This window comes from Alexandromys fortis, unplaced genomic scaffold, assembly GCF_014885135.2.
Source record: "Alexandromys fortis isolate MF-2015 unplaced genomic scaffold, M_Fortis_MF-2015_v1.1 scaffold_259, whole genome shotgun sequence".
Classification (NCBI taxonomy): domain Eukaryota; kingdom Metazoa; phylum Chordata; class Mammalia; order Rodentia; family Cricetidae; genus Alexandromys; species Alexandromys fortis.
The window spans coordinates 1,592,243-1,606,309 of NW_026068154.1; the positions used below are offsets into that span (position 1 = coordinate 1,592,243).

General features: G+C 42.6%; 1 protein-coding gene across 1 annotated transcript in view; it reads left to right on the plus strand.

The window, feature by feature from the left end:
- Positions 1-11,523: 11,523 nt before the first annotated feature.
- CUNH2orf78 (chromosome unknown C2orf78 homolog) overlaps positions 11,524-14,067 on the plus strand; it is a 5,862-nt gene continuing 3,318 nt past the window's right edge. Inside the window, exons 1-2 of the mRNA XM_050127314.1 lie at positions 11,524-11,530; positions 13,034-13,885. Of these exons, the coding sequence (XP_049983271.1) occupies positions 11,524-11,530; positions 13,034-13,885 (859 nt within the window). The remainder of the gene's footprint in view (positions 11,531-13,033; positions 13,886-14,067) is intronic.

Sequence of the window (14,067 nt, forward strand, 5' to 3'; positions counted from 1 at the left end):
GTTGGGTCGCTGGTCTGATACCATGGATTTATCTCTTCTGCACATGGAGAGATGTTCAGATGTGGATTGTAGGTGTATGCCGAAAGCCAAAGTATGCCTCAGGCTAGTGGCAAGGGAGGTGATCACTGAAGTTTCTGTTTGTGGAGTTGTTCCCAAAGGCTCCAAACAGCAAGGTTTACAGGTTGATTTGAGAAGGCAGTTGCCTGGCTTGTGCAGAATCCTACATGGGGTCCTGGGCCTGGGTGAACTTAATAGTTATGGTTTGGAAGAGGGTTTGAAGGGAGGAAATGTTTTCTTCCTAGAGCGGGGAGAACAGACCCTGGACCATGAGAGTCATCTCTCTGATTTCTGATTGTCCTAGTAAAGTTATTTCTGTCAGGCCTTTTTGGGGGGTTGGGGAGATATCTTTATCTCTTAATAAAGGGACCACCACTGTGTGAACCAGAAGCACCCCCGTGAAATCCAGCTGCTGACAAGTGCTGATATGTGAAGACTTCAGCAGCTGCTCTGCCGGTGTTTCCAGCTCATAGTCTATCTACCCTGACAGAACCAGGGATAGAAAAAGCAAGCCTCTGGTCAAGAGAGATGAGAGGCATCAAGGCAAGCAAAGCCCCGAGCCATCCAGCATTTTCCAGGAAGGAAGGGCAGCCTGCTGGGGGTTTTTGCCATTCCAGAATTACAACACTTAAGGTCAGGATCTATGGTTTTCATTTTTAGGGCTATAAAAACAGAATGCAAATCAAGAGCCCCTGGGCTAATACAGAGCCCTTTCCTTAAAGTTTTTGTCTTGTTAAGCAAGGAACTAGAGTGCCAAATAGGCTTTGTTAAGTGGCAGTCTAATTAATAATTTAAAATCGTGTAGCTGTCTTTCATTAGAATTTATCTGTACATCAACCACAAAATCAGTCAAACACTCATTTATAAGTTAATGCCATCCCTAAATAATTCAGCAAGTTCTAGATTAAGGCCTACAACCCAGTAAGATGCTTTTGTTCTCCTGGTGGTCATATCTAGATGGGCTGGCCAGGTAGCTCAGTGGGCTTCTGCTCTGTGAAGAGAACGGAAGCAGAGGGAGAAAGTAGTTTGGTGCTGTCAGGTGGCTGGTGGATTCCACAGAGGTCCCTTGTCAGGTGATGTGAGAGTCTCCCCAAGTCAGGTGTAAACGGCGCCATTTCTACATCCTTCTGAGAACATGAGGACCCAGAATTGTGACAACATGGGTTGTCTTTGCCCCAGTGGAAAGAAAAGAGAATATGGTTCATGGATGGCCAAGACACTCTTTCCTGCAGTGGGAAAGATGTAGAGGGGAAATATAAGACCTTTTCTAGAAAGAGCCGAGATAGTTGACTTTTTCGGTCCAAATTCAGCCAGGGAAGTGGAATTTCAGTGTCTCCAACCTTTTTCTATCTCAGTCCAGCCCAGCAATTCAGCCTGGTCGAGCCGTCCTCACCAGATGCTTCTTTATCATCAACCCCTCAGAAACTGTGCCTCTCCTCAGAGCGCCTGGTCCTTCCTCCAGAAGAGAACAGCTAAGAGGAGGTTTTGGGGACACCCAGGCAGAGAGGAAAGGCAGAGGAGGTTGCTAAGTAAAGTCGGTGAGGCGTGGTCTCATCTGCAAGCAGAAATAAGGCGCAGGGTTTCTGCTTGTTTTGTGTTGTCGTATTGAGACAGGGTCTCTTTGTGTAGCCCTAGCTATTCTGGAGCTCACTACATACGCCAGGATGGCCTTGAACCCAGAGATCTACTTGCCTTTGTCTCCCAGAGTCCTGGGTTAAAGGCACGTGGTACCATGCCCAGCAAGAAGTGAGCTAAGAACAGTGGTAACCTTGGATAAGGTAGGCAGTGTGTTTGACCCAGTTCTTGTCATGAGAGCATGGGGTCCATTTCTTGGTACAGAACCTTTAGGTCCATTTTCTATAGGGAAATTGTCTAGGAGCCAAACTCCCAGGATCAATATTGTTCCTTCTCTGTAGGAGTGAACCTCCTGAGCTCTGCTCCATGTACCAGCCACTAGCCCATCAGAGGGTTCAACACTGCTGTGGAGACCAGGTAGAGAACCATAGCAGATGGGCATAGAGCCAAGAGAGGTTCTTGGCTAAGTATGACAAGAGGAAGTCTCATTAGGAAAAGGCAGGAAAGGATAGCTATTTGCCCTCTTAACCTGAGCAGAGTTGCCAACAGAAGGGGACCAAACAGGGGGAGCCTGAGGAGTGAATCCACCTCTAAGCTCTAGACACATCTTTGGGACGGGGCCTGAGAAAGGACAGAGCAGTCCGTGCCGATGAACTGAGCCGGAGGGGGCAGGCATCATGAAGGATGTCGCAAACGGGTCCGTTTGGTACCATCTGCAGTGAAGTAGTGGTTAAGGTTATAGCAGAGAGGAGATGACAGGGAGGGAACAGATGGCCAAGGAAGCAAAATAGCTGGCAAAACGGGAACAGAGCCTCCAGGGACAGCAGAAGGCAGGACCTCAGCACCGAGTGCCGGAAGCAGCCCTTTCCTTGGTGTGTGACGGCCAGGCCACCCTGGGTAGAAATGAGTCAGGGAGCTAGCTGAGTATGGCAGCATATGGATATAATCTGGCACCCAGGAGGCTGAGGCAGGAGGATTGGAAGTTAAAGATCAGTATGGAGGACAATGAGGACTACTGAGACATCAAGAACAATGGCAATGGGTTTTTGATCCTATTGCATGTATTGGCTTTGTGGGAGCCTAGGCTGTTTGGATGCTCACCTTACAAGACCTGGACAGAGGAGGGTTTTCCTTGAACTTCCCACGGGACGGAGAGCCCTGATTGCTCTTTGGGCTGAAGAGGGAGGGGGAACGTATTGGGGGAGGGGGAGGGAAAGGGGAGGCGGAGGTGGGGAAGAGACTGAAATATTTAATAAATAAAGAAAGAAAGAAAGAAAAAAAATCAACACTCTAAAGAAGGATACAGCCAAATTGGCACATAAAACCCAATCAATGACAGTGGGTGCTGAAACAATATTTGAGAGGTTTCATAGTGTTGAATTATTAATCAGACTCTGTTGAAGGGGTATGTTAGATTGGCTGATAGAATGTCTCTCCAGGAAGGTAATAAAGATGCTATGAAGATTATGTCCAAGGATGAGACATTATCTCTTCTGCACAGATGTCACACTTTGGAATCCTCAATGGGGGCATTAGAGAAGAATACTGGACAGGATATACAGACTTTACAAAAGGCAATGGTAAATAGATTTCAAAAGATTGAGGAACTTATCAAGTATGATGACCAGGGACAAAAGGTACAAAGGCAAAAATTAACCTCATCAGTACATAAAATGTACCTGGCCCCAAGTACCCTAAGATTGTCAAAGAATATTCATGGGAGCCCATATATATGACTGATCTAAAGGAAATTAACTTATGGACTATATTCGTCCTTTGGTAGGGAAATAGCCAAAACATGGGCTGAAAGTAACAAAGCAATGCCACAAGACTGGACTCAGTTAATCTCAACAGTCCTAGAAAGTAGACTTCAGTTACTTTGAAGGTGCTTTTCTAAGAAAGAGGCTAGAATTTTAGAGCAACAGGAAAAAAAACAAAAAGACTTAAGATTTCCCTAGATCAAATTCAAGGAGAGGGAATTTACTCTGATCCTCAGGATCAAGATCTTTATGATGAACATACCTTGGCCCTATAAAGCACAACAGCTTTAAAGGCTTGGGACAGGATTCAGGAACCAAGAAAGAGAGTTGAAGCATATCTTAGGGTTAAACAAGGTCAGAGAGAACCTTTTAGCGACTTTTTACAAAGGCTAACTAAGGCTATACAAATAGGGGTAACTGACCCAAAAGCTAGACATATGATAATTGAATCTTTGGATTATGAGAATGCTAACATGGAATGCAAAAGGATCCTTGGGCCTTAAAAGATAAGATTAGCACCCATGGATGAATAGGTCTTGCATCCAGTGAATGTCAAGACACTTAACTATGGTACTGAAGCTTGGGTAGGAGAAGACAATTGTAAGAGGAGACATCAAAATAAAAAATGTTTTAATTGTGGTAGAATGGGACATCTGGAGAAGAGATTGTATACAAGGGGTTCCTAGGAATAATGTCTCCACTGGGAATAGCAGGAATAGGAGGACTCAGCCTTCAGGTATATATAGGCAGTGTAGCAAAAGTCGACATTGAACCAATGAATGTGGGTCAAAAAAGATAGACAAAGCAACCTCATACCTTCAGGAAACACCATGGGGGGGCCTCTTGCAGGCCCCAATGATGAATGTGGTCCACTCATTCCCAGTTACTATAGAGAACATGTCTTACCAGGAAAATTAATAAATCCAATTCCCGCTGTTGAGAGATAGGCCCAGATAGGGAATAGTGGGGGGTCAGCAACTATTACTGTGCTTCATGGAGCTGTGTCTCCATGGATCACACCTGGTGGAAGGCCCCCAAGAGATAGAGACTTTATCAAACTAAAGAGGGCAAATGAAACAATATGGGAGCTTGATGGTCTTAATTTTCTGGAGAAGGGGCATGCAACCCTAATTCAATTCACTGATGCTGATAAGAAGACATATGTTTGGAGTCAGGAAAACCTGGGGCCTTAGGTTATATCACCAAGTGAAAGGATCAATAGAGAAAGACCCAGAGGCATTATTCACAGTGTGATTAGAAAATCAGCCCCTAAAGCCATGAAAACCCCTGAGCCACAATAAGGTAATGGGTACCCAAAAGCCTAGAAAACTAGGTCTAAGAAAATTAAAACATTGTCTTTGACAAGGACTGAACTCACAAGCCTGCCCTTCCAACCAGGTCACTTTAACCTATTGAGATGTTGTAGGAGCTCCTTCTGCTCCTTCAGGTAATAGCCTTTAAGATACATGTTATAGGAGCTCCTTCTGGTCCTTCAGCCTACTTGGGCATGGTCTTTTATACTATAAATGCAGCTGTAAAGCATGTGTGCACTCTCTTGCTTCCAGTTCTCACTTCCAGCTACTAAAACTTTGTTCCTGTTCCCCATTTGTGCAGGGGATTGTGATTTAGAAGAGTGATCTGTAAACCTTCCCTAAATAAATAACCTTTTATTATACTTAATTCTGAACTAGTATGGGATTATTTTGTATCTTCCTCCATCATCTGGCATCCAAATGTGGGGACCAGTCCACACTTTTTGGGATCAGTCCACCAGTCATATAGTGCATTAGGGACTGACTCTTCTGCCCACAGTAGGCTGCTGCTCAGGGATCCTGGCTCACCACCCACACACTGCTGCCTGCAATCCTTGCAGTGCACACAGTCTGCAACTTGCACTCACAGAAAACTTTGGGTTGTATCTTTATCCTGAGCCCCAACTCTCAGAATAGTTTGATTGCCTTAATAAATGTTCTTAATTTGTTAAACAAAGCATATTTTCAGTACCTAAGTAAGCAACACATGCTGTTTGCTGCTGCTAACATCTCTTGACCACGTGGCTGCAACTGCGACACCTGCTGGATGATAATGATTATTACATCTACTCCAATTCATTGTAATTACTTTACTACAGGTAAGATCTGAAAAACTACAAAAAATGACTGATAGCATCTAGGATTTCAATAATTATTTTGCTTATATTGTGGAAGATATTGTGCAAGACTTATGCTATTTTCATTCCTATTATTTGATTCTAGGAATTAGCTTTGTTTTCAATATTATCTCATTAAAAATGGTTCAATACTATGGAGAGGGATAACATCAAATTGATAAAATTTTCTAAAAGAATTTGTGCTGTTGAATCTAACTGTCAGAATCCATTGAAAAGTTATATGTCCAAGGATGAGACATTATCTTTACTGAACAAGTTGGAATCCTCAGTGAGGACATTAGAACAGAACACCGGAAAGGAGATTCAGACTTTTAAAAAGGCAGTAGTAAAAGATTTGAAAAGATTGAAGAATTTATTGAAATTGATGAGCAGGGACAGAAGGTACAAGGACAGGATTTAGCCTCATCAGTACATGCCAGACCTATGGATGACTTAAACAGAGTCTCAAGAGCATGTCGAGTAATTTCCTCAGAGAAACAATCTGGCACAAAGAACACTAAGGTAGTCAAAGAATATGCATGGGAACCAATACATATGAGTGAACTAAAAGAAGTAAGAACAAGCAATAGTTTCTTATGGGCTACATTCACCATTTGTCAGGGAAATGGTCTTTAAGCACTAAAGCAACCCCACAAGTTTGACTTCAATTAATCTCAGCCTTCCTTCCTAGAAAATGGACCTCAGCAGCTTTGGAACTGTTATTAGAGAGAAGAGGCAAAAATTTTAGAACAACAGGGAAAAACAAAAGGATTTGAGACTTCCCAAGATAAAATTCTAGGCAAGGGTCATTACTCTGGTCCTCAGGAACAGGCTCGCTATGATGAACACACCTTGTCCCTATGTAGTACAGCAGCTTTGAATGCATGGGACAGGATTCAGGAACCAGAAAAAAGGACTCAGTCATATAGTAGGGTTAAACAGGGCCAGAGAGAATCCGTCACTGACTTATTACAAAGATTAACTAAGGCTGTACAATTAGGAGTAACAGACCCTGAAGCTAGACATGTACCAACTGATTATTGGCTTTTAAAGCCAACTTTGAATGTAAGATCATCCTTGGGCCTCTAAAGGTTAGATCAGCACCCATAGATGAAGGGATCTTGCATAAAATTAATGTTGAAAATTTGACTATAGGACTGAAGCTTGGGTAGAAGAAGTGATTTCCAATGGTATGAGGAGACAGCAAAATGTCAAATGTTTTAATTGTGGAAGAATGAGGCATCTAAGAAGGGACTTTAGACAAGGAATTCCTAGGAATAATGTCTCCTCTAAAAATGGCAATAACTGGTATATGTAGGTGTGGCAAAGACAAACAATGGACTGATGAATGTTGGTTGATAAGAGACAGACAAGGCAAACTGATAATACCAGGAACTCCTTGGGGGGGGGCTCTCACAGGCTTCAATGTCTAACAAGGCTGAGTCATTCCCAGGCACTGTGGAGAACATGTCTGGCCAGGAAAATTAAACAATACAGTGCCTACTGTAAAAACAACTATACCATTCTGGATGATGGAATAGACCTGGAGGACTAGTCAAAAACTCCAGTAGTAAAGAGGAAATGTATATTTTGGCAGACTTCTATAAATGATCAGAGACCAAAGCTAAGAGTGTGTATAAATGACATTGTAATTGAGGGATTACAAGACACATGGGCAGATGTGACTATCATTACTTCAGAATCTTGGCATCCAAACTGGCCACTTCAAGAAGCAAATATTAATTCTAATTTGAACCCTATCTTAAGTAAAACAAAGCAGGAGGTGGGTTGAATGCACCCAAACCACAGAAAGACATTACTAAGAAAGGGATTACAGACCAATCTCACTCATGAACGTTGATGCAAATATACTAAATAAAATACTGACAAATTGAATCCAAGAACACATCAGAACCATCATCCACCATGATCAAGTCAGCATCATACCAGAGATGCAGGGATGGTTCAACATATAAAAATCTGTCAATGTAAACCACCATATAAACAAACTGAAGAATAAAAACCATATGATCATCTCATTAGATGCCAAAAAAGCTTTTGACAAAATACAACATTCCTTCATGATTAAGGTCTTGGAGAGACAGGGATACAAGGAACATACCAAAACATAATAAGGTCAACATACAGCATGGCAACAACCAACATCAAATTAAATGGAGAGAAACTCCCAGCGATCCCACTGAAATCAGGAACAAGACAAGGTTGTCCATGTCTATTCAACATAGTCCTTGAGGTCCTAGCGAGAGCAATAAGACACCAAAGAATGACAATGGAACACAAATCAGAAAAGAAGAAGTCAAATTCTCACTGTTTGCTGATGATATGATAGTTTACATATGGTATCCAAAAAATTCTATCAAGGAATTTCTATAACTCATAAACACTTTCAGTAATATAGCAAGATGCAAGATTAACTCAAAAAAATCAGTAGACTTCCTGTACACAAATAATAAAAGGTCTAGGAAAGAAAGCAGAGAAACAACACTTCACAATAGCCACAAATAGCTTAAATATCTCGGAGTAATTCTAACTAAACTAGTAGAAGACATGTATGACAAGAAGTTTAAATCTTTGAAGAAAGAAATTGAAAAAGACACCAGACAATGGAATGATCTCCCATACTCTTGGGTAGGCAGAATTGACATAGTAAAAATGGCAATCTTACCAAAAGCAGATTCAATACAATGCCCATCAAAAATCCCAGCAAAATTCTTCACAGACCTCAAAAAAATAATACTCAAATTCATTGGAAAAGCAAAAAAAAACCAGAATAGCCAAAACAATCCTGTACAATAAAAGAACTTCTTTCTGGAGGCATCACAATCCCTGACTTCAAACTCTACTATAGAGCTACAGTACTAAACACAGCCTGGTATTGGCATAAAAACAGACAGGAGGACCAATGGAACCGAATAGAAGACCGGATATCAATCCACAAATCTTTGAACACCTGATCTTTGATAAAGAAGCAAAAAATATCAAATGTAAAAATGAAAGCATATATAACAAGTGGTGCTGGCATAACTGGATATCAACATGTAGAAGAATGAAAATAGACCCATATCTATCACCATGCACAAAACTAAGTTCAAATGGATCAAAGACCTCAACATAAAGTCAGCCACACTAAACCTTATAGAAGAGAAAGTGGAAATAACACTTAAATGCACTGGCACAGGGAACCACTTCCTAAATATAACCCCAGTAGCACAGACACTGAGAGAAACAATTAATAAATAGGACCTCCTGAAACTGAAAAGCTTCTGTAAAGCAAAGGACAGAGTCAACAAGACAAAACAACAGCCTACAGAATGGGAAAAGATCTTCACCAACCCCAAATCAGACAGAGGTCTGATCTCCAATATATACAAAGAACTCAAGAAATTGGACACCAAAAGATCACATAATCCAATAAAAAAAAATGGAGTACAGACCTAAACAGAGAACTCTCAACAGAGGAATCTAAAATGGCTGAAAGACACTTAAGGAAATATTCAACATCCTTAGTCATCAGAGAAATGAAAATCAAAACAACCCTGAGAATCCACCTTACACCTGTAAGAATGGCCAAGATCAAAAACACTGATGACAACTTATGCTGGAGAGGTTGTGGGGAAAAGGGAACACTTTTGCATTGCTGGTGGGAATGCAAGCTGGTACAACTCCTTTGGATGTCAGTGTGGCAATTTCTCAGAAAATTAGGACACAACCTTCCTCAAGACCCAGTAATACCACTTTTGGGTATATATCTAAAGGATACTCAATTGTGCCACAAAGACATGTGCTCAACTATGTTCATAGCAGCTTTGTTTGTCATAGCCAGAACCTGGAAACAACCTAAATGCCCCTCGACCGAAGAATGGATAAGGAAAATGTGGTACATTTACATGATGGAGTACTACACAGCAGAAAAAAAATAACGACATCTTGAATTTTGCAGGAAAATGGATGGAGCTAGAAAACATTATTTTGAGTGAGGTAACCCAGACACAGAAAGGCAGTTATCACGTGTACTCACTTGTAAGTGGTTTTAAAACATAAAGCAAAAAAAGCCAGCCTACAAATCACAATCCCAGAGAATTTAGACAACAATGAAAACACTAAGAGAGACTTACATAGATCTAATCTACATGGGAAGTAGAAAGTAGAAAAAGACAAGATCTCCTGAGTAAATTGGGAGCATGGGGACCTTGGGGAGGGTTGAAGGGGGAAGGGGAGGAACAGAGAGGGGAGCAGAGAAAAATGTAGAGCTCAATAAATATCAATAAAAAATGTAAAAAAACAAGTTACAGTGGCTACTAAAAAAGTGAAATCCTTCCTTTTTGTTTAAACATAAAAGGGAAAATAGTGTAGGAGTTCCTTCTGTTTGTGTGTTGCTTTCACTGGTTAATGAATAAAGAAACTGCCTTGGCCTAGGTGAGCTCAATAAAAATCAATAAAAAAATTCTTAATAAAGAAAAGAAGAAGCTATGATATGAATCTTTATTCACTTGGTCACCCTGGTTAATTACTCTCCTGTCATCACTGGCTGGGCCTTTGATCCACTTAATGTTGGCCTTAACCTATGAACCTTGCATCATTAACGCCCTAGTCACATTTATAAAGGAGCAGATCTCTAAGGTCCAACTAGTGGTCCTAACCAACAATACAAGCCTATAAATTTAGAAGAAAAGCATCTCAAGGATTTAAAATACTACTCAAGGGAGAATGAGAGGGCCAGGGAGCCAGACCACAGGCATGACAGGTTTCTAATAACCCCTGTCAGGGGCCAGGCCTTTGTTTTGGTTGACTGGAACTGGCTGGAGTTGAGCAAGCAGTTCTTGGAAAAAACACAACTCAGGAGCAACCAGTCACCAGGGACCCCACAGCCTTCTGCTAGCTCAGGAGATGCCCCACAGCTTCCTGCTAGCTAAAGATAGCTTTCCCTACCCTGGTGTTGCAAAGTTCCTAGAGCCACCTGCCAATCCTATGAAAGTTTGGTTTATACCACCAATCAACCCCCAAAATAACCTCTCCTCTCTAGAATTCCCTAACCCTGTATAAAAGATGTGTGTGAGCTTCTCTAGGGATTGCCATTTGCCACCCCAACATGTTGGCAGTTGGGGTTTTTTTTTAAAGATTGATTGATTTATTTATTTATTTATTTATTTATTATTTATGCAGTGTCTTGCCTGTAGGCCAGAAGAGGGCACCAGATCTCCTTATAGGTGGTTGTGAGCCACCATGTGGTTGCTGGGAATTGAATTCAGGACCTTTGGAAGACTAGTCAGTGCTCTTAACTGCTGAGCCATCTCTCCAGCCCCTGTTGGCAGTTTTTTAATAACTTGCTGACTGCATACATGACAGGTGGTCCTTTATGGGACTTCTCTCGGACCCTAATAGATAGCTCATAAAGCAGATCAGCTGAAATGGTTTCCCACCTGAGTTCCCTCAACCTAGGTGTTCCTCTCCTTCCTGCCTGAGGCTACTAACTGTATGGACAGGGTAGGCTGATGGGGCACATTCTGTTAGAATGTGATACATCATATGCACATCATGCACAGCTTCATCAGTGAACCTTAGAAGAAGCACTGCCATGATAGCCTAGGCTAAACTATGGGAAGCAGGATTTCTGTACCATAATTTCCTCCTTTCATTAGCCCAATTTCAGCCTTCATGACTGCTGTTGGTCTTCTGGCATCTGCTCTATCCAATCCCATCTTTTAGCTAGGAATCAGACATCTCCATTGGCTGCTGCCTATTTATGACATCATTCTCCCTCCTACCCTACCAGCACCTGGTAGAATCTTGGTGTTTCCGTGGTGATGCCTGTAAACAAATTTGGATCACCACAGGTCACCTGTGACCAATGACCAGTAAGTGCTGACTGATACTGGACACACTTGCCACTGAGGTCAGCTGATCAGACAAGGATAACCTTGCTCCATTGTACTGTGGATTGTTGACCCTCTCCCCTTGACCATGTCAGGTAAGAAAAGAAACTTTAAAATGTTTCTTTCAATCACTTCTCCGATTACTTTCACTATGCTTTTAAATCTTTGTTTAATGGGCACACTATTCATGTTGATATAGATATCTCCCGTTGAATGTCACAGTCAGCTTTGGTTCTTACCAGGCATTAGAAAACAGAAATAAAAAAGATAAACTGCACAGATGGCTGTAGAGGTACATGAAGGTAGTTGGGAATTGAATGTTACAGACAGCTAGAGATTTTAAATCTAAAGGCACAAGATAGCATCATATTCCAAGCCATTTTTAGGCACCCACACTGCTGAGATTAGTCTAGGTAAGGTTCCCTATCGAATACAGTAAACAACATCCCACTCTGGTCTCTGGCTCTTAACATCTACCCAGCCCATCCTCCAGAGCATTCCCAACATCTTATGTGCACTGTTGTGCTGGATGATAGCAACAGGGGCTGGGTACTCCACGGTCAGTTGTTCTCTGGACAAGAACTGACACATGGGGTGGAGGGGATTCTCACAAGGATGCCCACTAGAAGAGTTAGAAGAGATTAACAGTTACTGAGGAACTGATCATTTAAGAACCACTTAACCAACTATTAAATTAAAAAACAATCTTTTTTTAATTTATTTATTTACTATGTATACAGTGTTCAGCCCCATGTATGCCTGCAGGCCAGAAGAGGGCACCAGATCTCATTACAGATGGTTGTGAGCCACCATGTGGTTGCTGGGAATTGAACTCAGGACCCCTGGAAGAGCAGTCAGTGTTCTTTCTTAACCTCTGAGCCATCTCTCCAGCCCCAAGAAACAATCTAGTTCAGAGAGGAACCCCATACTACATTAGTATCCTTAAGATGTCACATGAAACATTGGCAAGCAACGTGAAATGTTATCACCAGGCTTTATTTGTGTAGTCATATATGCATACGTACTCAATGGTTATACAAAAATAAGACGTCATGACTTATACAAGAAGTAGAGGGAAACAGGAGGAGTTAGGGGAGGAACATATAATTACCTAAATATAGTACTTATATATGAAATTCCTGATATATCATTTACGTAAAAAGCTCAGAGTAGAGACAAGCCTGGTGGACATGGCAAATGCCTATGGTGCCAGAACTCTGGAGGGAGAAGCAGGCCTATCTGTGTGATTTCAAGACCAGAATGAGACCCTGTGTCTACTCAGAGTAAAATCTGCACAGAATAGGGTAAAGATACGGCCATGAGAAGCTGTCTAAGGTTCTCCTACCTCCAAACACTTCTGTTCTAGGACACAGTTGTAAGGCGGTGTCGCAGCAGGTAGTAGAGCAAGACAAAGCAGGGGAAAGAACAGTGGTGTCTAGAGCACAGTGAGGCCTAAAGCAGATCAACTAGGAATTACAGTTCCACACAGGAAGAACAGGCAGCTCATCAAATGAGTGCCATCCTATATAGTAACAAGAATCATTCTGAACCCATTTGTTTGGGATATGTGAGGGGACATAAGTGTTAGACTCCCCCAGACAGTACAACCTGGAGACAGCACAGCTCCTCACAGGAAGCGAGAAAGCTTCCATCTCACCATTTTCCCACTGTCCTCTTGTTTCCTACAGAAAACTGTCAAAGTGCACCTTTCACTGGGACAGAAAGTGCTCTGCAGCCCTCTGTGCCAGTGCTGAGGAATGCCACACCCTCAGCAGGAAGTGTGTGCAACTTCTACGGGGTCTCCACCCCAGCCGCGAGCTCAGCATGGCTCCTGCCATCAGACTCCAGCACTTGTTGCCAGCAGCTCATGGACAGTGCCTCCCTTTACCAGCGAGCTGGCACGACCATGTTGACTGCACTGAGCGACCAGAACCAGATCTCCACCCTGGCACTCCCCTATGCAGGTGTTCTCCAGTGTGATCTCACAGGAAGCTCTGCCAGGAGAGAAACTGCATTCCAGGACTTCACTGTAACTATCATTGACCAGAATACCACACTCTCCTCCCTGGCTATGACAGCCCAGTGTGATAACATTCTAGATCCCAATGCCTTAGTCCCTCTTTATCCGACACTCTCTGCCAGCCTCGTCCAGGCCACACCATCAGAGGTGCCAAATCAAGGATACAACCTGGCACCTTCCTACCAGAATGGCAGCCAGCTCTATTACTACAGCCTCAACAGCCTGGGCCCTCTGACAGCTGGAGAACTCGGGCAATGCCTGCAGGCCTATCGCCTTGTGTCCTACTCTGGAACTCAGGCCTCCTCCCTGCAACCAGAGATGGTGATGATGCTAAAGGAGTTTCATTCAATGAAAGTTCAAACACCTTTCTCCACCTCTGCCTTCTACTATCCCACATCTGTTCAAGCCATGCTGGACAGCAGCCTTCAAGGTGAGAACAGAGCCAGGAGGGGAAGGAGTGAGATCAACCCTCAAACAAAGAGGGCACAACTCTACCTCTCAGTAGTGGACAGTCCATACAAAGGGAGAATGTGAGTTCTGATAGGTTAGGTTTGCCTCGGGCTCATCATTGCAGTCTTCAGTCTCTATAATGAGAGAATGCAGGGCAATGAG